Source organism: Tauraco erythrolophus, chromosome 1 (assembly GCF_009769465.1).
Source record: "Tauraco erythrolophus isolate bTauEry1 chromosome 1, bTauEry1.pri, whole genome shotgun sequence".
In the NCBI taxonomy this organism is placed as follows: Eukaryota; Metazoa; Chordata; class Aves; order Musophagiformes; family Musophagidae; genus Tauraco; species Tauraco erythrolophus.
In genome coordinates this window covers 409701-435428 of record NC_141465.1, presented here as the reverse complement: position 1 = coordinate 435428, position 25728 = coordinate 409701, and the positions used below count along the sequence as shown (strand labels likewise).

Here is a 25728-nt window from a genome sequence, read left to right as displayed (position 1 = left end):
GCACAGGGCTGAGAAATGTTCTTCTGAGAGCAGCGTTTGTGTCTTCACCGTGTGCAGTTCCCCTCCCCGGGGCAGGATTCAGCACGCTGGCGTTTCCCTAAGCGCGCGTTCGTTTCTAGGGAGACCGGAAATGGGATTCTTGACATTTAGTGCTCTTTGCACGTGTGACGTGTCCGTGTGTGTGAATTTGGGACCGATGACGTGCGTGGTCATGTGGGTACTAATGGCATCAGTAGTGACATGGTTACCCGTGTCGTTGGTCCCGCACGGTGGCTCTGCTGAAGCGCAGCAGCTTGTGATGGGTTTCAGTGCAGCAGTCAGCGGCGCCTACGTGGAGTCAAGAAGCTTGTAACAAACTGCTCTGGGTGTATTGCAAGCTGGTTCTAGATCATATTAAAATAGTTCCTTTTGTCTCTTCTAAATTATTTCCCTTCAGGGTTTCTATCATCTTACTGCGTTGTATTTCCTTACTGGACAAGGTGAAGAGGGTCAGGGCAGGGGTTATCAAGATGAAGCTGAAAGAGTTCCAAAGCCAGGAGAATTAGGTGTCTAATTCTGTCTGTTAAGTGACTTGATGGGAGTTGGAGTCGTGATTGGTAATTTCATGCTAATTTCAGCACTTAATTAAATGATAATAGGCTGAGTCTCTCATAAAGATACCATGGAAATTTTTTTTTTCTTTGTATGTGGAAGGGAAAATGTTATGCTTCCTGTAAAGTATCAACAGATTCCATAATGAATCATATTAATTTATCATATACAGTTTTTTCAGACAGACAAGACCTAAACCTACAGTGTGTTTGAAAAAAAATATGCATTTTATAAGCAAGTTTTGTATCTTTTGTTGTTTGTGTACCTGTTTGTTTTATCAACTTTCTATTAAGGCTGGTAAGGTCATGTGTAATTAAGGTGCTTTACCACTACTAAATATGATAGTGTTTCAGTTTCCAAACTTTGAATTTTGAAAACCTATTCAAGCTGAAATTTTCCATATTAGATTTGTTCATGAAGCTGATAATTATTTTTTTTAATTTTTTTTTTTCCCTTGAAAGGTATGTTCAGATTGAGTTCAGGGCTGTGTGGATGGAAGGATTTTTTTCTTCCTTGTTTCCCAGTTTCGTTGGATTCATTAGGACAGGGTCAGGAAAGTTGCCTTTGTGTTACCCAGGAGATTTTGAGAAGGATTCTTGTCCCATACTCATAAGGGAACAAGTCAGAGCTGCGGAGTAGTACCATAGTGCTAAAAGACTTTGAAAGAGGATGGAGCCTCGTGTGGTCCCTTCATGTGATAAAACTGGAAGTTGGTGGATGGCATTGCTGCAAATGGACAGTTGGATAATGGCCATGAGGGAGAGAGATGTGGAACAATTTTGTGGTTCTCTTGGATAGGCTGAGATGCTTGGGATAAAGGGTTGTGAAAAGATGAAAAAAGCACAAGTGGCAGACACCACAGCAGTTTTATTTGGATGTGGGTCCCAGAACACTGCCTTCAAAATGTGCCTTTGTGCTTGTGAAGCCAGCAGACTGAAGTTTTGTAACAGCAGCATCCTTGCCTGCACTGCTCTGACTCCTCTCCTGGACAAGCCATCCCACGCAACCAAAAATGCTTGACTGCAATTAAACGTAATATCTTTATTCTGCTACCTCTCAAGACTTAATATATTCGTTCTGCTTTCTCACAACATGGGTCCCCTACCTGTAGTTGTCAAACTGAAAAATATTGTCAAATCTAAATCCTGGCCCATTCTCATGCTGGAATTCTGTGAGACTGGAGCAGAATAAATCAGTTGCAAATAAGTATTTCCCAGCTGTTAATCACTGGGGAGACAGCTACCTCTACTGGTGCCTTCTGCGTTTTGGGGATGGGAGGCAGCAGGAGCGCTGTGCCCTGCACTCCCAAAAGCCTCAGTAGACTTACAATTCCTTGGGGGCAGGTGGGGTGAATGCAAGTTAGAAAAGCTCCTAGGCATGGCAGTATTTTTAATATACTTATATTTTTATTTATTTATTTATTTTAAATACACGCACACATATATATTTATATATATTATCTATCTATCTATATATATAAAAAACAAACCTAAGGACTGCATTTGTCTGCTGCTAGGCTCTGTGTAGTGTGCTGTGGAAGGGTGGAAGCATGCTTTAAGTAGAAAAGATGGGCCCAAGCCAGGGGAAGAGGCCATTACACAGGTGGAGTGAAGTCTGTGATAGCAGCAAATCCCAGAACTTGCAGGGAGTGGGAGGAGGAGGTGCCTGGAGAAGGCATTCATGTTGGAGAGGAAAAGGTAAATGGACTGTCTGGGCTTTGGACCTCTCATGTGGTGGAAGTGTTTGTTGATGCTGTTTTCTTGCACTATGCTAACTACATTGACCAAATTTCTTTGTATGAACGAATTTTCCACTGCATTCTTCGTATCTCCTGGGGTTATCGTGTCTTCTGGAGACCTTATAAGTGAAGGCTTTGTCTTCTTCCAGATCACCGACAGCCTTTTCAATAGAGTGGTCTCAACATGTTGTGTGCTGCAGACCGAACAAGAAACTCACCTGTTTGATGATGACTCTTTGTTTGTAATTGCATTTTTTAAATCTGCCAGTTGATGAGTTGTAGTCTTCGTCACTGCTTTATTAACTGTAGAATGCTTGTTTCTAAATCCATAGTCAAAGAATATGGATGTAAGTTATGGGAATTTTATTGCAGAAGGACTTGGCCTTACACCGTATGGGTACACAGAGGATTAATGCTCAAGAAGCAGGTGGGAACTGTGGTCAAGTGCAGATGTCTCTTAGGGAGGTCCTGGCTGCAGGGAGTGGTAGGGGACTTCAACTCCTGCTGTGGGAGCTACCTACTCATCTGTTTCCAGCTCTGTGGGATCAGTTACTGAGCTACACCAGGTGTGTCGTGGCACACAACACGGTGTGTTTTGTGAGTGATCCCCCTGCAGGAGGTGCTGCATTTACCTGAGGTATTTTGTGCTCCTGGGTCCAAGTGTTCAGGGCAGTTTACTTAAAAGGACGTTAAGGAAAATAATTGTTTGTGTAGGTTTAGCAGGTTTCACAGCTCCCATTTGTCTTCTGCAGTTTGTGAGTATCGGTAGGAGCAAGGAAGACGACCGCTGCCCGCGTGTCAGCCGGGGTTGGATTCACCCCTCTCTTTACTCCACCGAGACGTTTACAAGTGATTTACTTTGCTCTGCTGCCAACTGAGTAGGGACAATTTATGGCTGTGCCAAACTATTCCAAACAGACGCTATCACGCCCCAGGCCACAAATCTTTGGCATCTTTAAATGGACTGCAAACTTGGGTTGTCCATGTTCCTCCTAGATAACGCTGAAGTATTCCAGGATTTCCTACGTCTTGAAGATTTTGCTAGAACTCACTGAGAGAAAGCTCCGTGAGCTTCTGCCTGTCCTGCTCACCCTAGTTCTCACTTCATAATGCCTTTCACCGATGGAGTGCTTGGTGCGTGCTGAATTGCTCAGACGGACAGTTGCCGTGCTAGCCCCAGGATCCAAGAGAGTAGAAAATCATTGGCAAATGCCGCCTTATAACTTGACCAAGTGGAAACAAAAGAAAATGTCCTGACAAAAGAAAATGCATTCACCTTGGCTCAGCTGCCTTTCCAGAACACCAAGGATCCCACCTAGCTCTGTGTTCTATATGCCAGTCCAGTATTGGTGTCTTAACGGCCTGTGTCGTCCTAGTGGCATTAGAGGGGTGTGTGAGATCAGGTAAATGGTTTTAAGCCTTGGATAACAGCAAAGAGGGGTTTATTTCGGGTATAGGAAACCCATGCTACCTAAAAAGAATAGAATATTACCCAGAGTGAAGACAAACCAGCATGTCTTTGCAGCTGCCTTTGCCATCGTCAGAGCGTTCGATGCCACTGCATGATGAATAGTGGCATGTGTAGTCCTTCGAGTTATCAAATCATATGCCTTCCATTTGGCATTTATTTATTCCATGAGACTGAACTGCTGTTGCTATGAACCAATCTATCCTAGAAATTGTAGTTGTCTCTAATCAATTTATGAAGTCTCTCCAGGTCAGTATCCCTTTCCGGGGACCCTGCTAAGAACAGTATGTCATGTTAAGAAGTACTGGGATTTCTAAATGTGGAAACTGGGGCAAAAAATCTTGAGCACCTGCAGGAAAACAATCTGTCTTCTAATTTTCTGTTTCTTAAAATCTGAGAGGTTGGGTTCTGTAATTTGCAGGAGACAATTGAACATGTTCATCTTTTCTTTCCGTTTCAGAATAGCAACTCTTCATAATCCTAATTGTAGGATTCTAGAAGCAATGCCCTCTGCATGTATTATTATTTTACTACTGTTAGTTGTATTATTTGGTCTGAGGCCATTTATAAAATTCAAAATTGCTGACCATTTACTTTCTGGGAAAGAAACTTGATACCTTTTGAAATTCATCTATCTATTTAAAACCTGCTGTAGAACACTGGTGGGACCTTGGTTTTGCTTCCTAGATTACAGGGTTTCCTACATGCAGGCAACTTGGTATAACATTTCCTGCTTTTTCTGTGGAGGTTTTGTTGAAATCTCTGTGTAACTAGAGCAAAGAGCAATTATGTCTGTAAGAATGTTGTCCTTAAATTGGTAGAGGGACCCTCTGGAGTACCTAAAGGAAATACTGTTCTCTGTTTTTTTGCCTTCAGAAATTTCAGGTGACTGTAATGGGTTAATTAAGGACTCTGTTGAGTTTAAGACATTTTTCTTGAGTAGAGCAACTAATCCCAGAATCCTTTGTCACCAAAGGGAAAAAAAAAATTTAAAAAGTGCCCAAAGTCCTTTTGCAAAGCTGGACCAAGGTGGAAAGATCCTGCCTAGGAGTTTTGTGGTGCCAAGCCCAGGTGGCCATTGAGACTTCCTGGCCCACAAGTTGAGACGGCTTAGGATGCTCTGGCAAGATGTAGCTGGGTGGGTTCTGCCAGCACAAGGGTCAATGAGACAACTTTGCTGCTTAAATCTTTTTATTCCACCTCTAATTGGGTTCTCTTCCTAGCCAGACGCGATGTTAGAGAAGCGTGACTAAATCCTTTAGCTTCGGAGTGTTCATTGTGTGGATCCAGTTGGCTGGAATTACTGGAGATGTTTTACTTCTGAGAAGCATAAAATATTCTACTCCACAATGGAAAGATTTGCTGGGCAGATTCATACTGCTGAAATGTAAACATTTCAAGATTTGATCATAGCAATGTATCTCCTCTTCTGAGCACAAATCACAGCACACTGGCCTGGCCTGCCTTCTTGAAAAGGTCTGGGTTCTGTAGGAGTTCTTCACAAATCACTTAAATGCTGTTTCAACTGTCCCCCCCCCAGTCAGAGTGTTAAAAGCAAACAGATATCCGAGGGGTCACGTGAGGAAACCTTCGCTGTGCATAAAAGTCCTTCCTGAGATAGCAGTGCTATTGACTGATCTTTGGAATCACTGGATATTCCTGTTGTATTTTGTCTTCCCTTGAAGCAGTTTGTCCTGGTAGCAGTTTGGTGGTCAGGAAGCCATAAGAAGTACCTGTCATAGATGGTGAGAACTCTTGTATGAGGTCTTTAATAAAGCTAAGGTGAAAAGTCAGCCTAATTTTTATGGAATGCATTTTCTCATTTTTACTTGCAAACAGCTGAATAATGTAATTTATTTCCCATAAACATTATTTAATTACTTGTAGCACTAAGACACCTACGCTGTACACACGTCTTGGGAAGTTCTCATTCCGCGTTGCTGAGATTCGCCAGTTCAGGTGCGCCCTCAGGTTGCACGTTTGCTGTAGAGACAGCTTCAAAGAACAGACCTTCTTACAGTGGGTGTTTCTCACTGGATTTCGGCTAACCAGATCAAGCTGTGTTACGATTTGGCAAAACCAGACTCACTCATATGAGTGACACCATGTTTTTCCAGCACACAGGCAGCCGTTGCTGCTGCTGTGGGAAACGTTCTCGCAGTAGAAAGGCAGATATTGAGTACGTGAACAGCACGTGTGTGCTCAGCATGGCTCAGTAGGGAAAGTGCCCTATTCTTATTTTGAAAAGGATTTTTCTTTGTTTGAAAAGGACTCTGAGGGGCAGAAGGAGTCATCGAACCCACTTTAATTTTTTTTAATTCTCTGGAACACATGTTGATAGAGTCTTCATTGATTAATGAAGGCGATTCATTGGCTTAGCTGACGTTTTACAGTCTGCCTTGTGGATACGTAAGCTCTGTATGGAGCTCTCTTCAGACATGCAATTGATCTACTGGTTTGTGTGAGCCCTTACGCTCCGTTTGAATGGTGAGTCATTAATTCACCGATGAAGGATAATGATTAAGCAAGTGATCTTTTGATGTCATAGTTGGGAAGAGGTTCTGAGAGGAAAAAATGAAATTAGACCAATGATCTGATAGTAGAGACTAAATTGCCTTCCAACACACTGCAGGTGTGACCTGAAAGAGGTTGTTTCAGTCAGCTCGGGGTCTTCCTGGTATTCTTTCAGAATGATTGATCGTGGTTTGCTGTAGTCAATGGAGTGACATCAGCAGATTCAGAAATATTTAGTAGTATGCGTGAAGAAGTCTTCTTTGGACAGCAGAAACTTATCAGCAGGCCACATGCAGCGTCTGTTCTCTGCTCTGTCTTGCAAGCTGCTTGTGAGGGATTTGCAATACTGCTGGCAGATTGTAGTAAGTGAAGATCACTCCTCCCCCCAGCCCTCCTCCTCGCCCCCCACCTCTGCTTTTATTAGCTTCCTCAGGAAAATACATTTGAACAGTAAATAACATCTTGGTTGGTACTTCTTGACCGGTGGCTCCGCTGCTTCAAATTGGCTTGAACTGTGTCGGCTACTAAGGGATTGGAATTACTGAGGAGTTCTTCCAGAATCCAATATGTTTCTTTTGGGAAGTGTTATGTGAGCCCGATGTGGATGTGAGGGCTTGGATTTCTTATGGTTTCAAGAAGAAGAGAGAAGACAGGGCTTTGGGAAGCTCACCCTGGGTGTGGGAGAACTGGGCAGTGAACTGGGCTGACCAGTGTTCGGAGCACGCGATGCTCCTGCTCCCAAGTAGTGATGAAGCTGGGAAAGCTGGTAATGCGATTTATCACTTTGAAGGCTTTTCTGGTTATGGGCCAGCAGCCACAGTGGTTCTGTGTGTTGAAAAGGAGACGTTTCAAAGAAAGATACCCTGAAGACTCTGGCTTTTGGTGTTTCCCTAACTTTTAAGACCCGTCTCCTATTTCCATGGCACTGGCATCTGCCAGTAGTGTCGGGTCACCTACAAGCACTCTTGTAGCGTTTGAATGGTGTGAAGTTCGTGCCCTTTGCACCAGGCAGCTACATCTCTGCCTGGTTCCTACTGCCACCCTGCGAGATCAGATCCTGCATCGCTGAAGCCTTTCGGCACTTCGGAACGGCCCCTGCTGTGCCAGGAATGCCGAGCTTCCTCTGCCTCTCGAGGAGAAGAGGCCCTACCTAACGTGAGCTTGTCCGTCCAAGTTTCTATGGTTTTTCACATAGGGAAAAGGTCATCTCTGACGGGATGAAGTATAGCCAATCTGAAATGAATCCACCTCGTAGTATCCCAAAAAATTCCTTCTGTACTCCTACCAAGTCTTTGTCTTCGGCTTTTTTTTAATTTTTTTTTTATTGAGGCTCTATGGATTCTTAACTGTTTATGCCAGGTGCCTGCATAATTCACAGGGCCACAAATGAAGTAAACATGCATGAGTGTAATAAATTTGATTTATCTACTGTGCATGGATTGATCTACGTTCTGTCTTTAAACTAGCAGTGAAGAGGGATTGGTTTTTATGTGCCTGTGTGTAAAGAAGATTTTACACTGCTGTGTAAAAAAACTATTTGGTTTCTTTGTATTGCCAAACATGGCGTGTTCATTTTATCTTTATCTTATATGACCTCTCTCCACAGTCATGGAGTGTATTCCTGTTAAATAGAGTTTGATTTGTACTTCTCTAACGCCTCACGTAAGAAAATTTCTCCTTCCCAGCCATGCTGAGTTGTCCAGCTCACTATAGACCTTGGACAAGTTTCTTCGTTTCTGCATTCTCTGTCTACAAAATGGGAATAATCATGGTGCATTGCTTTGGGCTGGAAAATGCTTTGAACTTCTCAGGATGGATGGGTTGTAAAAGAGTCTAAGTGTTCGTTCCTCCTTCCACGAACAATAAATCAGCAACTGCCATCGAGCGGGGTTACTATATATACACTTTTCAGGAATGCTTCCAGAATCCCTCCGTTTCTCCTCTATTGTGTTTCAAGAAATGTGCAACTCATCTAGATTAAGCAATTGGGAAGCATCCCTTTCCATAGGCTGTTAACACCATTTCTGCAAAATAAACTAGACGAGAGTTTTTCTCTCTAAGAGAAATTACTGTGATATTTCTACCAAAATCCTTTTCTTTCAGAGCACAGATTTTCTGTAGCTGGCTCCGCGTGGCTGTTTTTTGTTGGAATAGCTACTGGTTCGTAGTGTGCCTACAGTCTGGAGGAGTTTTTAAGTCAGTTCTTAACATACCCTTGGTTTTCTGCTGTGACTTGGAAGTCAATGGGAGTCTTCCCAGTAAGCCTTCTTTGGGTGGCTTGTTGAGCTAGTGACCAGTAAGAAGTCTTACTCTGAATGCAAAAGATGTAAAGCAGAACTGATTTTAACCACGATGTATCTTCCTATGTGTAAGTTAAGGAGATCATCAGGTTTATTAGTGTTGGAGGGGCAGGATTGTTTCGGGAGGGTTTATAAATGCAAATATTTTGGTTGGTTTGTCTCCTTGTTACACAATTCAGAAAAATAAGAATTTGAAGATACTTCTTTTTCTGTACTTTGCTTTCTTACGTATGAAACAATAATTTGGTGCACAATAGTCTGTCTTCCATTTTGGCTTTGTTTTATTCAGAGAAGCACTTTCAGCGGCTACGTTTGGTTACCTAGGTTTTACTTGAGAGGTGGAAACTTCTAAGCTGGGCAAGAAGCAATCAAAGCTGAAAGGTGGTGGTGGTGTTTGCGTTAGACAAGACACAGTTCAGTGAGACGCAGTGTGCACCTTCATTGTCTGAGTGTTAGCCAGCAAAATTGACGCCATATGTGCCCAACTGTAATTGCTCCAAGGGAGGAAAAGAGCAACATGTCAGAACATTTGAGTAACACCTCATTCAGCCCGTGGTTATAAATAAAGCTGATGGTTGCTTAAAAACAAAAGTAGGAAAATATTATGGTTACATTATTCCTCAACAGCGCTTCCTACATAGGTGAACTTTTATTACAGAGACAACACAAGTGAAAAGAAACATATAACAACTTTTTATGGTATTTTTATGTTATTTTATTTTTTTCGCAGTAAATAAAGTGGTTATGAGGCTCCAAGGAAAACGGCCCAGATGTTAGTGAGTTGTATGAAATTTAGTGGAAACAAGCTGTAAAAAACATAGTCATAAAACAGCCTGTCAATGCCACACATCTGGACAATGCAGCTGTATGTTCCCGCTGCTGTCATCACCCTAAGAAAGCTCAATAGCCTTATTTCACCCCAATTAGGCTGCATACCAACGGAATCAGCATTACACAGCGAGGGGGGGGTGTATCCACCAGGACAGACCCTCTCAAATTCCCTTCAAGAAGTTTTTATCTTTCATTCAGGGCTAGTGCCTCAGACACTAGTCACTTTGTAAACAGTGCTCCGAACGGTTGCCCTTGATTTGCTATCTGTTAAATGCTTTTTAATTTATTACTTTATAATAAGTAGCTATTAATGTTCCTTCTTTGTTTAAAACCTAAAAAAAAAAAAAGACATTTTGCTGTGAGAACTGTGTGTCTGTTGACCCTTACGTAAATCATAGAAGTTTTCTCCATTCTAGTTTTATCTCGTGCTATAGCATTTATAACTTCATTTGAGGTCTTAGGAACCACGTACCAGCTGTGCTTTACTGTGTGTTTTACGGATTTGTTGTTTTTCTGGAGGTGGCTGTTCTGACCCACACACTGTACTATGTGACGTAGCACTTCGTTTCAGCGTGCAAAATGTGTGTCAAATGCAAGCTTAAAATTGTATAAGTAGTAGTTATTTGGGGTGTGGTTTGTTTTTTTTCTCTGCAGGTGATAGAAGTAGCCAAAGCCATTCTGGATAGTGGTGGTGAAATTCCTGTAACACTAACTGGAAAGCTGTTGAAATTCCGACTGCTTTGTCTCAAACAGAAGGACCTTCAGAGAAGAGCAGCTGAAAAGCAGGTACTATAGCATACCTTAGGGAGGATGCTTAACCAAATTTGTGAAGACGCTTCCATTCTAGTGCTGTCTGCATAGATTCAACTTTCTCCTTAAGTTTCCTAGATCTGTAACTGAAGAGAAATGTGAATAGAAATTTATCTTTTTCAGTTAACTAGATTTTGGAGAAGAAGTTTTCAGTTAATCAAATGCAGGTGAGACAGGGAACAAAAAGAAAATTAAAAAAGTTGTGCAAGAACCCTTTGCTAGAGTAATAAGTAGTGATGTCTTAGCTGAGTCTTAGAACCAGTAGACAATGGAGCTAGAAACTGGCTTCAGCTGAATATATCTCTGCTGAAGGAAAGGTGGGAGAGGTTATTACTGGAGAGATATCAAGGATAGATGCAGAGCATCACTATGAAGAAGTTGTTATCATGAATCACCTCTCTGGAGGAAATTTGGAGAAGTTACTCCATCCTCTGGCACTAAGGCAGGATAAAATATACCTAAAGTACTCCTGGCAGATGTTTGTTGAACCTGTTATTAAAACCTTCCACTGCTGTGCTTTCGTTTTTCCACACAATCAGTGTTACAGCTCACCTGTCTCTGCAGCGTAGCCGTTTGGAATATCAACCCTGCTCCAACTTAAACCCGTTACTTCTCCCCGTGTATCAGGACAACGGTTCTTACCCTCAGTTCTGCACAAAGCCATTACACATTTAACTAAACAAACCCAAATACATGTCCTGGCTTCTAGTTTTTGATTATGTTCTGAACTCTCTCCAAATAGTTCATGTCTTGAAGTCTGCTTCTCAGAACTGGGTACCACATTTTCCAGTGTTCCCAAAACTCACTTCCACGTATTCTCCAAGGTCCTCAGTCAGATAGCTTATGTGTTCTAGGAGGAATTTCGGTGGGCTTGTACAGAACCACAGTCAGATCAAACCTCTAATTGCTTTCAAACGTCTGTATTTGGAAAAAAAAAAAGTTGTCAGTGGTACATTTCAGCAGCTTGCTGAACAGTTGGTCTTTGCTGTAGTCCCTTTCCAACAAACATTTGTGCAGCTGAAGACCTTTACCAGAAAGTCATAGAATTGCTGTGAGTTTACCCTGTTAATTGATCAAAAACTATAGTGTAAAATGTGATGACAGGAAGACCTCAGCAGTCTATGCATTTTGGGTTGCTGAAAAGTCTGTAAATTTCTTTATCAGTAATCTATTTGTGGGAATAATTGGTGGGTGAGGTATAACACACAAGCACATGAAATGCTAGGTGATAAGTTTTAGTTGTGTTCTGTTCCCACAGAAGTCAATTGCAAAACTGATTAGCAAATGATGATGTGAGCCGCAGAGATATATAAAGAATCTGAGGGGAAAAAATGCATTTTCAATCAGAAGAGATATTGAGAGGCTGAAGCTATAGAGCAGGTTTTTTGTAATGAGTGGATTAAAAATGAGTTTTCTGTTAGATGTCAGTCAGAGCTGGTAAGGAAACTGTAAAACAAAAATCTGACATTTAAAGATTAGGCACATCGATATTGAAATGGAGCCTTTAGCTTCATTTGGCAAGGTTACTCTTGTAAGTATAATTTTATTTCCCTGGAGAAGCTGAGGATGGTTGGTATTGAAGGTTGAAAAATTTCTGGAGCTTACGATTTCTCTGTTTTAGCCAAGCAATCTGGACAAAGTTGTCAGCTCCTCTGGGTTGTATCCGTATGCGTGACGAGCAAACGTGAGAGCAGCAGCTGAAGGACAAAGATAGAGTCAAGAATTGGGAGGACTCTTGGCTATGAGGATGCTCTGCAGTACAGAACGGGCAGAAACTGGCTTTTAGTTCAGAATTCTAACTCTAAATTGTCTGCCATAAAATTTTTAATCCTTTCCAATTAGCTCGTACAGTACAAGTTCCATTGCCAAAAATACTGGTGTTGAAACCAGGATTTTACTAGTAGATCAGTTCTTAGAAAGCCAACAAAACTGTCTATTGTTTTTTAGAATAGACATCAATTAATAGAATGGATTGGCAGAAGAAAAACAGCAAGTGAATAAACAAAAAATGAACCATCATGGACTTTCTGTGTTTCAGCAGGAGCAGAAGCTTGTCCTAGATTGACAGGTGTATGCATTTAAACTCGCATGCAGAAGAGAGGACGTGTCTCTGAATTAGAAAACTGTTTGAGGTAGTAAGATTCTGTAATATGAAGCTTAAAATAACAAAATTACAGAATGTAGAGCTAATGGAAGACTAGAAACTCCACACAAAGGTGCACCTTGTAGGGAAAGAGAAATGGGACATTGAGGGGGAAAAGGAAAGAGTCCTAGAAAGGAGAGGCTTTTACTTCCTTAGGTATTAAGGTCAACTAGTGTTCTTTGTTGGAATCTTGGCAAGTTCAGAAGTGTCTCTGCTTTTTTGGGACTTAATTACATAAAATGATGAGGATGCAATAGATAAAGCTGATTGTGAACTTTGAATGCTGATGATTCTATCGTCTATTTTGATGTGTTCATAAGCTTAGAATCAAAGCAGTGCTATGGAAATCTTTGGTTGGAAATGTCCAAAGAGGAATAAATTTGAAAGAAAATAATGTAAGCATCCAATTCTCCCATTTCACAGTACAAATAGTTTTAAGAATCTCTTGAAGGCCTTTCTAAATTTTACAGAAAGGGAATGCATGAAGAAGGGAAAATAGGAAAAGATTTTCTGCTTTGGTTTTGAATTTGAACTAAAACCAACTTCTACAGCTGAAAAGTCTGCTTTTCCAGCGGAATCTAGGGAGAGCAACTGTGCAGTGTGAACTGCCTCATCTCATTTGTAGGGAGAGCTTCTCTCATTGCTTTAGCAGCCTTTAAAGTGGCACCAGCAGGATGGTACCAGTAAGTTAAGTGAATACTGGTTTACTGTATTCAATTTAGCTTTGCAATCCTTAAATGTAGTGCTTGCATCGTCAGTGCTTAGTCTTGCTGCTGGGTAGAAATAAGGTGGAGCTTTTCTTGCTCTTACAGCACCTCAGTTTACCTTACTATATTTTCAATGATTTTAATTTTAGACTGGCTCTAAGCTTTCTGAATTTATAGTGTGAGGCTTTGGGATACATACAAAATCTTTTTTCGTTCTTTACTCTTATATTACTGAGCAGAACTTAATGTAGGTGGTTTTGTTTGAAAATAATGAGAATGGCTGAGTAATATCCTGTGTGAAATGAGCACAAGACTCTTGATTCTAGTTTATTGTAGGCAGATATGTACATCAAAGGAAAATAGTGCTGATACCATTTGACACCATACTCAAAAGTGTTAACAGAGATGCTAAAGACTTAACAGAAATTGAATTTTTGTCTTGTTTCCTTTCAGTCCAGGGAAGGCTTCTGGCTAATGCAAGAGCTGTAGTGGCAGTAACTAAAGCACAGTGGTTCCTTACTTGCCTTTCTATCAGTATGTGTTTTATTAATTTTTATTAATTTATTAATTTTGTAAGTATAATGTCTACCTACCTCTCACAGTTCCTTTTTAATGTGAAGCCTTAACACTAAGATTTAGTAAGAATATAATAAACTGAATGTTGTGTCTGGGAAGGATAAAGCACAGTGTTCAAGACTTCACCACATCAACATCATAGTGGCTGAGAGGGAAAAGTATTCAAATAAAGAAACTGAACGACTAAAATCTTACAGCAGTCTGCCCTTTGTTCTGCACAAAGGCTACAATAAGAACTTAAGTTTATTCATCTTGTCAGGCAGAAGAAGAGCGACGAAAGGAAAAAGAGAAAGCTAAACCCCCCAGCAAGGAGAACCTCCCCAGTGCCAAGACAGCTGAGAAAGAAAGGAAGAGAAAAAAGACAGAAGCAAGCCCTCTAGCACCAGTCACTGTTAAAAAGGACACCCGACTGAAGCGGCGGGGAGAAGTGGAAGAGGAAGACAAGTACATTGGTATGTAAAAAATGTAAATATACTCCTGATAAAGAAATCTTGCAGCCTAGCTTCTAACCGAGTACTTTGTTTTGTTCCATGTTGAAGAGTCAAGATTTTTGTGGCAATATTAATGCCCCTTTGCATTTGCAGAGGGCACTGTGTTCTGCTGGTATTCGGGTAGATTGTACAGCCCAAGGAATAAAGTACAGGTCGGGTATGTGTAGCATGTCGACATCAAAAAGCTCTAGCCTGGGTAGGACTAAAAGAAAGTGGCTAAACAAATCCTGGAGAAAACCTTTCTTACAGAAAGATTTCAGAGGAATTAAATGCACTTGTGTCAGTATGGAAGGCGGCTTTCTCCTTGCGTTTTAAAGCATACCAGACCTGTCTGCCGTTGCCTGGGGAAGAAGCCAGGTTCTGCACAAAGGGCAATATGATTTCATGTGCTGTGAAAACATGTGAATAGAACTGAGACCTGAAGAAATCTACTCCAGAAACGAGCTGCACAAAGGAAGGTATAACGTGCAAACTAGTGCTGAGAAAATCTTTATTCTTGATATATAGTGCTCGTGGTTACAAATTTCACTGTAACAAAAAGTATTGGAGAATGCTGCATCCCTGGAAGTGTTCAAGGCCAGGCTGGATAAGGCTTTGAGCAACCTGGTGTAGTGGAGGGTGTCCCTGCCCATGGCAGGGGGGTTGGAACTGGATGATCTTTGAGGTCCCTTCCACCCCAAGCGGTTCTTGAATCTCTGTGCATACCTCTCCTCATTAATCACAGTTACATTTAATTTGGGCCGTAATATGTTTGAGCTACAGCAACATAAACAGGATCCCTCCTGCTGGAGAAGCACTTGCTGACTTTTGGATGCCCAATGTGTGCCTCCTGTTCCGAAGCTGAGGCTGCAGCCTTTCCTTGTTCAGACCGTCATCTGCATCTCATTCGAGATCAGCGGCACTATTCAAGCATCTCAAAAGCATCGCTCCAGGTGTTTAGAGCAAATCTTGGATCTTAGAGAAGCTGGCAAAAGTACAGAACAGAACAGTTGCTGTCTGTGCATAGTTCCTCATTTTTTCAGCTAAGGCTTGGCTATTGTTCTCTTGATAATTTTAAGGTTTTTCGGGGCCTGAAAGAAGTTTTCAAATAAACGTTCATGCCTTTAAGAATCCAAGCTGAAGCGATGTAGAGAACTCATGTCATCTTACTAAAATTTGTACAGAATGTGCAGTGCAGAGTGGCTTTGGGTGGGTATTAGTGTGCTTCCACTAGGCCCCGTAGAAACCATTTTACCAGCTCCAGCTTTCTTGCTCCCTTCTGCCGGCAGAGGTGGGCAGAAGACATCAGGTACCTGTACAGGATGTCTGTGCTTTGCTGCTTCGATAGTCACAGCCGATGGGAGGGCAAAGCAAGGAAAACACAAGTTGCCTCCTTGTTCAGTGTGCTTAGTAGCTCTGTATGATGGGCTGCTGGCACTGCTGTTGAACTGTGGTGCCGTTGACTGGGATTCGTGTCGATAGTCCCAGGGGTATTTGCAAAGTAGCGATAGTGGCCAGTTGCCACAAATGAGAAGTTGTCAAGTTGTTTTGCACTCGCTCATTTGTGCTGTGTTTGATTTTGCAGTCACGACTGTACTGAGCTGAAGCCATTCTGACCAGTTCACCACTGTCATTCTTTTGTGTTTCCCTGATGTTACAGGGAGAGAAGGGACAGGGACGCTGCCAGCCCGCCGCTCCAGTGGCAGCAGCGTTGGCCCGGCCCCGGCTGTGTCCCCCAGCACAGGCAGCTGTCAGTGCCAGGCTGCCTTGTATTCCTGCCCTTTTTACTCCCTGGGTGGATGAGTGCCCTGAGCTGAGGAGTGGCTGAAGGACTGTTAGGTGTGTTGTGTCAGTAGGCGTGAGAAAGAATCTTAATGCTGAATAGAATATAAACCCGTGTTTTGTTGTTGGGCAGGATCTGTATGAACTGTGTGTGTTCCATAGTCGATGGAGAGACACAGGAACTTCAGCAGGTGACTTCTATTGTCTCAGGATAAATGGCCATGCTGGTGAATGAAATCACCTGAGAGCTGTCTGAATACCTGTGAAGGAAATCTGCACACTTAAAGTTGAGCTTTGAGAGGGCTCGTGTGTACTTGCGTGATGCTGACTGTTGCTTTGGTACGAAGTGTTGCTGTGCGTGTTTCTGCACGAGTAATAAGCCCAAAGAGAGCAGGCACTCGATGAAACTTCTCATCTGTACTCTGGGATGAGTTTGGCCATGCCCCTTGCCAATGAAAAGGAGCAGCATGAGCTGGTGTTACCAGCTGCTGAGGGTTGGGACAGGGAGTCCGTCTGGCAAACGCAAACCTGTTGGGCAGGGAGCCGTTGGCCCCGGGTCAGCTCCTACCTGCAGCGTTCCTTCAGAACCGTTACAGCAGCTCTCATCTCTCAGCTGAGGCACGGTGGCTTATTTGGGTGTGTTCTCCCTGACCAGCTTTATGCAGGATGAAATAGGATGGCTTGAAGGACTGTTAGCCCACGTGTGTCCGGACACTAAAGTCCTTTTTAAAGGGAAGCGATGACAGACATGCTGCCACAACCAGCGTTCTGGGAATAATCTGCTTCTCCAGTTTTTCTCTTGGTGCTTCTCCAAACAAGTCTTACTTCTGACTTGTATCCTTCCTGCTGACTTCTAGGTGGTTTGCTACAGAAACCTTCAGTCTAATGCACATGATGTTGTGAAACTTTTATGTAATTATCCCAGTGAGGTTATAAAATAACTGCTTCTCTGACCTTAATTTACAATATCCCTATATAGACAAGAAAAAAAAGAGTTTTGTTTAGCTGTTGAATGACCTTGTTCTAATCTGGTTTTGTTGTGTTTTGAACAGATGATGAGCCAGATGATGGTGCCGATCATTACTTTATAATTTTGGATTTCCACAACCCTCAGCTGTTGCCTGTGATGTCTGAGCTCGGGATTAACATTTCAAGTGTAATTAGAATTTCTTCTGAGAATTATAAACCATTGCAGACGTACTTGGAAGCAGCTAAACTTCAAGAACAATCTTCACATTCACCTGAAGGTAATCTGGTCATAAGAACAAAATTTGTGTAGAAGGGAGACTATTTTATATCCAAGTAAAGACGTTCCTGCTGTGTTTTTTTCTCCCTCTCTGTGCCTTGTGTTTGTCCATACTACCTGTGAGCAGCTGTGTTTGCCAGTGCAAAAATGGTATTGCCACTGGTTTGCTCACCAAACTCAATGGTTTGCCAGTGCAAAACTTGCCTCAGCTGGACAGTGGAAAGAGGGACCGACTAAGCAGGCAGTGGTTGCAGCCATGGTTTTCTGCAGTGGCACCAAAGAACAACGTTTTATCAAATGCGTACTTCTGTGAATCGTTAGCCAGGAAGGTGTGTAGCTAAGCAAACTGGACTCATTTAGTAATTTCAAGGCAAGGGCACAACTGGCTGCTTTGGGTCTGTAGCCCCAGCCAGAGAAGAACATGCCACAGAATAACACCCTGCCATGGTACTCAGCTGTCCCTGTCCTTACAGGGACAAGTTCCTCTCTTGAACAGCAAGCTAAATGTGAGTCATCAGTGAAAGGTAACTACTGAGCTGTAGTAACTTAGCCAGTAGATCAAGGGAAGTGGTTATTCCTGGTTGCTTAGCTCTCATGAGACCAGAGTTCTGGGCAAGAAAGATGCTAATAAACTTGGGTGAGTCCAGCAGACAGCCACCCCATGAGGAGTGGCTGAAGGATCTTGGCTAGCTTGATCTAGAGAAGAGAAGGCTTACAGGGCATCTGATAGCATGCTTCTGACACCTCTGAGAAGTTCCCAAGAACACAGAGCAAGACTCTTCACTGAGGTACTTGGAAGAAGAAATAGAGGTTGCGATCATGAATGGCCTTTGGAAATCCCAGGCCTCAGAGACAAGGGGAAAGTCTGGAGCAAGGAAGGCATACCCTTGGTGGAAGAGGATCTGGTCAGGGAATACTTAAGCAAACTAGACACGTGTAAGTCCATGGGACCTGATGTGATGTACCCATGAATGCTGAGGGAGCTGGCTGGGATGTCACTGCGAGGCCACTTGTAATAACTTTTGAATAACCATGGCACTTGGAAGAGGTGCCTGAGGACTGGAGGAAAGCAAATGCCACTCCTACCTTCAGAAATGGCAGGAAGGAGGACCTAGGGAGCTAAAGGTCACTCAGCCTCACCTTGATCCCTGGGAAGATGATGGAACAGCTAATCCTGGAAGAAATTTCCAAGCACATGAGGACAAGTAGTTGATCAGTCAGCATGGATTCACCAAGAGGAAGTCGTTCTTAACCAACCTGGTTCCCTTCCATGATAAAATGACTGGCTTGGTTGATGAGGGGAGAACAGTGAATATTGTCTGCCTTGACTTCAGTAAAATCTTCATAAAGAAGCCGATGAAATATGGGCTGGTTAAGCAAATACTGAGGTGAATTGAAAACTGGCTGAATGGCCTGGCCCTCAGGGTCGTGATCAGAGATATGAAGCCCAGTAACTAGTGGTGTACCTCAGGTAGCAATACTGGGTCCAGTCCTGCTCAACTGGACCAGTCCTCATTTCTGGTCAGGATAGTGGGGCAGAATGTATCCCAGCGAGTACTCTGGTGATACAAAGGTGGGAGGAGTGGCGGAAACGCTGGAGGGTTGTGCTGCTGTTCAGAGGGACCTTGACAGGCTGGAGAAATAGGCTGGCAGGAGCCTCTTAAAGATCAGCAAGGGCAAAGTCCTGCACCTGGGGAGGAATTGCCCCGTGCACTAGTTCGTGGTGGGGGCTGAGGGACTGGGAAGCAGATTGGCAGAAAAGGACCTGGGGGTGGTCCCTGGTGAAAACCAAGCTGAGCGTGAGCCAGCAATACGCCTTTGTAGCAAACAAGGTGGCTAACAGGCTCCTGGGCTGGGTCAGGCCAAGGGAGTTGATCCTTCCTTTCTGCTCAGTGCTGACGAGGCCACGCTTGGAGTCCTGTGCCCAGTTCTGGGCTCCCCAGTACAGGAGAGGGAGGAAGCTACTGGAGAGAGTCCATCAAACCACCACAAAGATGCGAGCATCTCTTACATCAGAAGAGGCTGAGAGAGATGGGAAATGTTTACCCTGGAGAAGAGAAAGCACAGCGGGATCTCATCAATGTGAGAGCAGTGGAGTTGTACCAGGTGCCCTCCAGCAACCATTCTGTGGTTCTGTACCTGAAACAGAACATTCTGGCATGATGCAAGGTGAGGAGTTACCTCAAAGACAGTCAAGCAGTGCAACAGAGGTTATAGGGTCTCTGTCTTTGGAGATTTTCAAGACTGAGCTGGATAAAGCCCAGAGACTGTTGCCTGAATTTCGTGTTCACCATGCTTTGGGTAGGAGATTGAGTTCCCTTCCAACCTGAATTATTTTAAATCTAAGTCAAATTCTGGTGATAAATTAGTGTAGGTGAGAAAACCAAGTTGGTAGCCATAATTGTTCCTACATGTGTTTTTTTGACTAATAATTACAGTTCTAATTATAACTGTGCATATTGACTTCCTGCAACGTTCTCTGTGGTGCTGAGAAATCCCTCGTGATGGATTCTGATGCTGTTGAGATGGCACAAGCAACTTGGTAAATGAGAGGAATGGTGTCCTGGGTATCTTGAGCAGGAGAGAGGGTTATGAGGGTTGTTTATGTTTGGCAGTGGTTAAGTTTTGGGGCGGGGGGGAAGCTTTTGGTACTTCTTTCTGGCATGTGTGTTGTAGGAATTTAATCTGTTTTCACTACAATTACCATTCCTGACAGGCGATAGTTAGAACTAACCACAATTAATGCTGATAGAAAGATTCAGCTTCAAACTGTGGAGGAATAGGTAAAATAACTAAGTACTACCTAGGTAAGGTAGAGAACTTTTCAGATCAACTGCTTCAGATTAACTTAAATTGTATTCTGTTTAAAGATCTGCCTGAAGACCTTTGAAAACTCATGAAGATCGAGTGAGATAGTGGAAGAAGATCTGTGAGGAAGAGGGGAGAGAACACAAATAGCCAAGGCAGTGCGATCTGCTTAATTTCTGTGTCCAGAAAAATACTGGAAGAAATCATTTCTAACCACTTACAAGAAAAATGAGGACATGAGTAACAACCAGTGTGTGCTGTTCAAGAACAAATCATGTCAGACAAGTTTAACTTCCTTACAAAATGAAGTACTGGCCTTCTGAGCAGAGGAGTAGTCGGTCTTGCATGTTTGGGTTTTAGTAAGGCTATTTCACCTGGCCCACAGTGAGCAAGGCAGGTCTGGGTGAACATAAACATGTAGTAGGTGCAGTTTCATTCAAAAATCTCGGCCTCTGCAGAGTAACTGTTAAAGGTTTGCTATCAAAGAGAAGGGCACATGGAGTGGACTCAGGGAATTTGTGCTGGGTCTGGTATTGTTTGGTATTGTCAGGGGTGTTGGAAAAGGGCTGTGATTCAAATACAAAATGTTCTTGACAGAATAGAGAGTAATAATCTGGAAAAAAAGACTATTCTGTTTAATGTGGACTATATAGTATGCTTCTACAGCAATAATTAAATGTACAAATCAAGGCTAGGAAACGCATGGCTGGATGATGTTAGAAAGATAAGCTATTATTCATTCAAAAATAAACATAAGTCAGCAATATCACTGTGCCACTAAAAAACAAATACCATATCCAGATTATAATTGAGAATGTCCTAAAAAATACCTGAAGTAATCTTACAGAAGACTAATATATGAGTGATGCTTTCTGTAAAAGGGAGACATTGTACCATGATTTATCTAATACTTACAAATTTTAGTGGTAGAAGCAGAGAAAAGAAAGAAAGACGAAGCTATCAAAGACCTGGAAATGTTTTGGAAATATCTGGAGCCAGTTCTGAACAGTGGAAAACATGGATCAAGTCTCTTTGATGTTGCCAGACTTCATCACCTGGTTAAGGAGAGTGCCTTTCCCCCGGACTGGTCCGACAGAGGAGTGCTGGTCAGTAGATTCTGCATGTTTTGGGGCTTGTAACATTTAACACCAGTTTAGAAATTATAGGAATTTTAGCTTAGTCTTCTATGAAACGGAACCAGTGTAGTTAGTATTTTTGTAACCTAAAAAAAAGAAATTATTTCCTATGTATCCAACAGGTTTATTCAGTGTATATTCAGGAGTCTTATGAATAAAAATACCTGGCTTGAAGAGTCATAATATGGCAGGCCAGAGCAGCAGAGTTTTAAGACAGTTGGAGTTATTAAATTCATTCAGCATCTTCACATAGACCCAATGTGCATCTCACTAAAGATTCAGATGTCAGTATGAAATAACACAAAAGTTACATTTTTGTCCTCATAACCACAGGTCTACTTTCTGTATCTCAGAACCATCACATGAGAACAAATCAAAGTGAATACAAGAATGCTTTTTGATACAAAGCTTTGGTTTAGCATACCCAGTACCACTTCTGCGTGTCCAACCCAAAACGTGGCTCTGGCTTAGTACTCATTATGGTCTGCTGAGTCAGGACTATTTATTACTCATTATAACCTGCTGAGTCAGGACTATTACCAGGCACTGGAAGAGAAAGTGAACTGTTAGAATTTTTTTCCAACCTAGGTTCTCAAACCTAGTGAGGTAAAAGGGTCCAGTCTTTTCCAATCCACTATGGCAGCAGTAAAAAATAGAAACTGCTAATGCAAGATAAAGTGACATGCCATAATTTAACCTGCTGTATTTGTGGTCTCTGTTATTAGGGCTAAAGGACAGACTACACCCTCCTAACACTTACTTCTAGTACATTAAATCCTGTATGTAAACAATCTGGTGGGCTAGGAAGTACCCTTGATCCTGAAGGGATCAGAACCAAGTTTGGCTAAATCCACAGTGGTTTCCAAGGCATTCACTATGAATGCCTCAATTGTGGAAATGAATGGGCTTGCTACTTACAACATTACTTAAAAAACAAAAAATCTTAAAAAACAAAGCCTGCTTTGGGAAATAAGTTTTTTAATCTTGTCTGTCTTCCCCGTAATCGCATCTTATAGGTGAGTTGCTACTCGTGGGTATCAGCTATATTGTAGCTGAAATAAAAGAAAAATGGTCTGTCACTGAAATTGTTCCAGCAGGTTGTAGCTGTAATTTCACAGTTTTCTGTATCTCAGAATTCAGCAGAGCTCTAAAGAAGTAGGAGCATTTGTAAGTTTTTAAAGAAGCAAATGGGGAGAATATAAATTGTGAAACGCTGAGTGGATAAAGTAAGTCTGTTCTAGGGGACTTCCTGGAGAGTCTTCAAGTCCTAGCTCATTGCATTTCTGAAGTCCAAGATATACAGAAGGAAAACTCTTGTGACAAATTGTTAGACACTGATAGAAAAATGACAGAGAATTATATACAGCAAGTAATTCCCAATTTCAGATTTCAAATACTTAGAAAGGAAAATATTTTCACAAATTTTTTCCTTTGTTGAAGTCACTAGTGGTTGGACCCATAGAACTTTTGGCAAGCATCTGTGTCTGTCCTGAGAAGAGGAGAGAGCGAGTAAATTGAATCGCAAAACTGTAATTATACAGATCATATGGCTGTACAAATAATATGGCCAAACTTTGCATGTGTCCCAGTGAGTAGAACAAGGTTGTGTTACACGTAGCCGTAAAAATTCTTGTTTTGTTTAGAAGAGTGTGCATTCAAAACATTCCAGTACTTCAACTGACGTTTTCATGTGCTCTAATGATCTCTTACAAGTAATATATGAATGGAAGGTTTTCATACTAACCCATTTTTCAGAAGAGTATTAAATTGGAAAAGCAAAGATGCAAGAACATTAGCTCTGAAAAGTCTGCTTTCACAAATAGAACTTCTCTCCCAAATATCTCCTCTAGTCTTTAAATCTTATGAGAACTGAGACAAGTGTTCCATAACTGATCAGTGAATTGGGGTGCTTGTTTTGAAGTGTCATAAAGAGGGTCCTAGTTGAAGAAAGCAGATGCTTAATACTTCTTAAGGGTCAGTTAATATATTTAGTGCTTAATGACAGTTGTGCTTCTTCACCATGTTTCATTTTAAGAAACTTAAAATTGAGACAGTGTTGATGGCCACCAGTGTTGATGGCCACCTCATACAGGCAAACTTCTTAATACAAGAGACCTCCTCTACTTTCCCAAAAGTGAGATAATCACTCAGAAAAGGGCTGTTGAAAGAAATGGTCTAAAAATTACAATAATTACATCTTTTCCACCATGTCTAGGATTTACAGGGGAAGGATACGTCCATTAAAGCCACTGAGACTTGTGTGGCATGTGGTTTCAGATAGGATTTTGGTATTTGTACAAAAATATTTCACATTTAAAATAGTGATTGGTGTTATTCTTTTTATTCCTGCCAAGCCTTGGTGACAGCCACGGTGTACCACCTCCAGAACCTTGACTCTTGTCAGCCTGTGGCAGGTCCAGCACTCCTCCTTCGGCGTTCGGCCCGTGTGCTGATGTGCCTCCAAGCAGCTCTGGAGCTCACAGTCCAGTACTTGAGGCTTTCTTTGTTTTAAAAGGGCAACAGAGAAAGAAAATAATATGAGATGACATTGGTTAGTTGGTGGGGGGGATATTGTTATTTTTGATCCTTCTAGGGCAGGAGACTAGTTGACCTTGCAAATGTGCTGCAGGTTGATCACCAGTGGAAGCATGCACATATGATATAAAATAATCGTTTTAAGTTACCTCTCCTGTTCCTTCCCATCCAAAAAATGAACCTAAGCTCGAGTTGCAAGAGAGCAGAGCTTGAACAGTTACTGTTAAGACAAGTCAGACTTTACAGCAGTGAGAGCAGTTGGGCAGTACTCAGTCCATGCTGTGGTGTGCCAGTGTCCAGGGAAATAAAGATGAGGCGGCCTCGTTTTCTTAGAATAACTCTCTAAAAATTTTGAATTAGTGGAGAAGAAGCCCTCAGAAGATTTTTAAACAGTTGTAGATCTGCTGGTTAGAGCCTTAATGACCCATGTGGCTGTTACGTGACGCTTTTGTATGCAAACTTCACCCTTTGTGTCTGATTTTCTGCCCCAGCTGGCGTTTGGCACTGCGCTGTTGGGACGCCTTGCGTGTTTGATGGACGACTGCCTGGACTGGAGGAGGCAGCATCGTAACTACTTGGAAAACACCAGGTTTATTAATGTGCCTGCGTTATCGGAGAGCAGATCCACACGGCCGCCTGCAGCTGAGGCAAGGGTCCCTCCTGCTTTACCCTGCTTCTTGTAAGGAATAAGTAGTGACAGGCTGGAATTGCCTGTCTTTAATTCTGGCTCAAAAATTCACCTTGGACCATCACGCCATGTGTAAATTTTGTGACTGAAATGGGGATTTTTGTCTTCAGCTTTTGAAATCTAAAAAATTAAAAAAAAAGAAATGAGCAGAACATTGGGGAAATGAAAAAAATGAAAATTTGAAGGATCATGCAGGTGCTGGTATAAAATAGCACAGGTGGAAAAATTACTTAAATAGCTTCAGGTGACACCTTCTTGTGTCTGGAAAAATAACTTCACAGAGCTACTGTGTCTTGTTGCAGATCTATGAACTATCCAAAAAAGATTATTAGTTCTATCCAAGATCAGTATCTTTCTTTTGTTCATGGTAGACAAAAGCTTAAGTGGGCAGAAGAAAGTGCATTATAGGGCATAAAGCAGTGGCAAGGGAAAAATGGGCTTACTCCGTTTGCAGCAGAACTGTGAGTGCTCATTTAGAGCATTCATACAACTACGCTCTTACTGCCTCGTTCCATTCAGCTGGGGGGATTTGGCTCCCCTAATACCAGCCATTTAAAAGTTTAGCATCTAGTCTAGGGTGAGTAACCAAAGCTAAATGAAATTGCTTTCTCCCACCTATTCGTGCAGTCCTCATTTGTTCCACTGTTTCTGAGGTTTTTATCTTTATTTTGGTTCCTTTAGGTACAACCACCATCACAGATTACGCCTTCAAAGAAAAAAGGGCAAGCAGAAGAATTTCTGCCTACAGTAATTTTGTCACAGGGTACGTCTGAAAAAAAAAAAAGCACAGGGTATGTCTAAAAACCCCAGTTGAAGACAATTAAAGCACTGCTCTGTAGCTGTCCCCTCTGTTGTATCATTTATTCACCTGACAACACAAATCCTTGAAATTATTTGCGCAGTGAGATGAAGATGTGATGTGATGTTGTGAGAGCAGTTTCTTGGTGAGTACATTGTGAAAGTCTCTGGAAACTGCAGTGGTGGTAGCAAAGTCCTTCAGAAAATCACTTTTTCCATCTGTTCCTAGTCACAGTCAGATCTAAAAGCTCTACAGTAGTGGACTTTACGTCTTTTTTAAGAAAAATTGTCTGAAAGTTGGACTGCTTGGCAATATAAGCAGGCATTTCTGAAGAAATCAATCTACATGTTTTATCTTTTATTACAGCAGAGGAAGAAGCTTCTCTTTTGGCTACTTCTGTGGACATGAGGCATTACAATGACTTGCTGAGTCAGATTCCTGAGGAATACATTTCTGTACCCTTAATACTGAGCTGCATGTTGGAACAGGTGGGAATATTCTCTTTGTAATTCCTCTGGGTAATTTGGCCTAGACCTGTTATGATGAATTGATCAAAGGTCAATAAATCCATCTACTTCAGGCTAAA

General features: G+C 42.1%; 1 protein-coding gene across 1 annotated transcript in view; it reads left to right on the top strand.

Moving 5' to 3' along the window:
• The window catches only part of SPAG17 (sperm associated antigen 17), a 97415-nt gene that overhangs the window by 10294 nt on the left and 61393 nt on the right, over positions 1–25728 (top strand). The window contains exons 4-10 of the mRNA XM_086622576.1: positions 10097–10228; positions 13938–14130; positions 16983–17177; positions 20909–21090; positions 24147–24302; positions 25025–25106; positions 25512–25630. Coding sequence (XP_086478702.1) covers positions 10097–10228; positions 13938–14130; positions 16983–17177; positions 20909–21090; positions 24147–24302; positions 25025–25106; positions 25512–25630 — 1059 coding nt within the window. The remainder of the gene's footprint in view (positions 1–10096; positions 10229–13937; positions 14131–16982; positions 17178–20908; positions 21091–24146; positions 24303–25024; positions 25107–25511; positions 25631–25728) is intronic.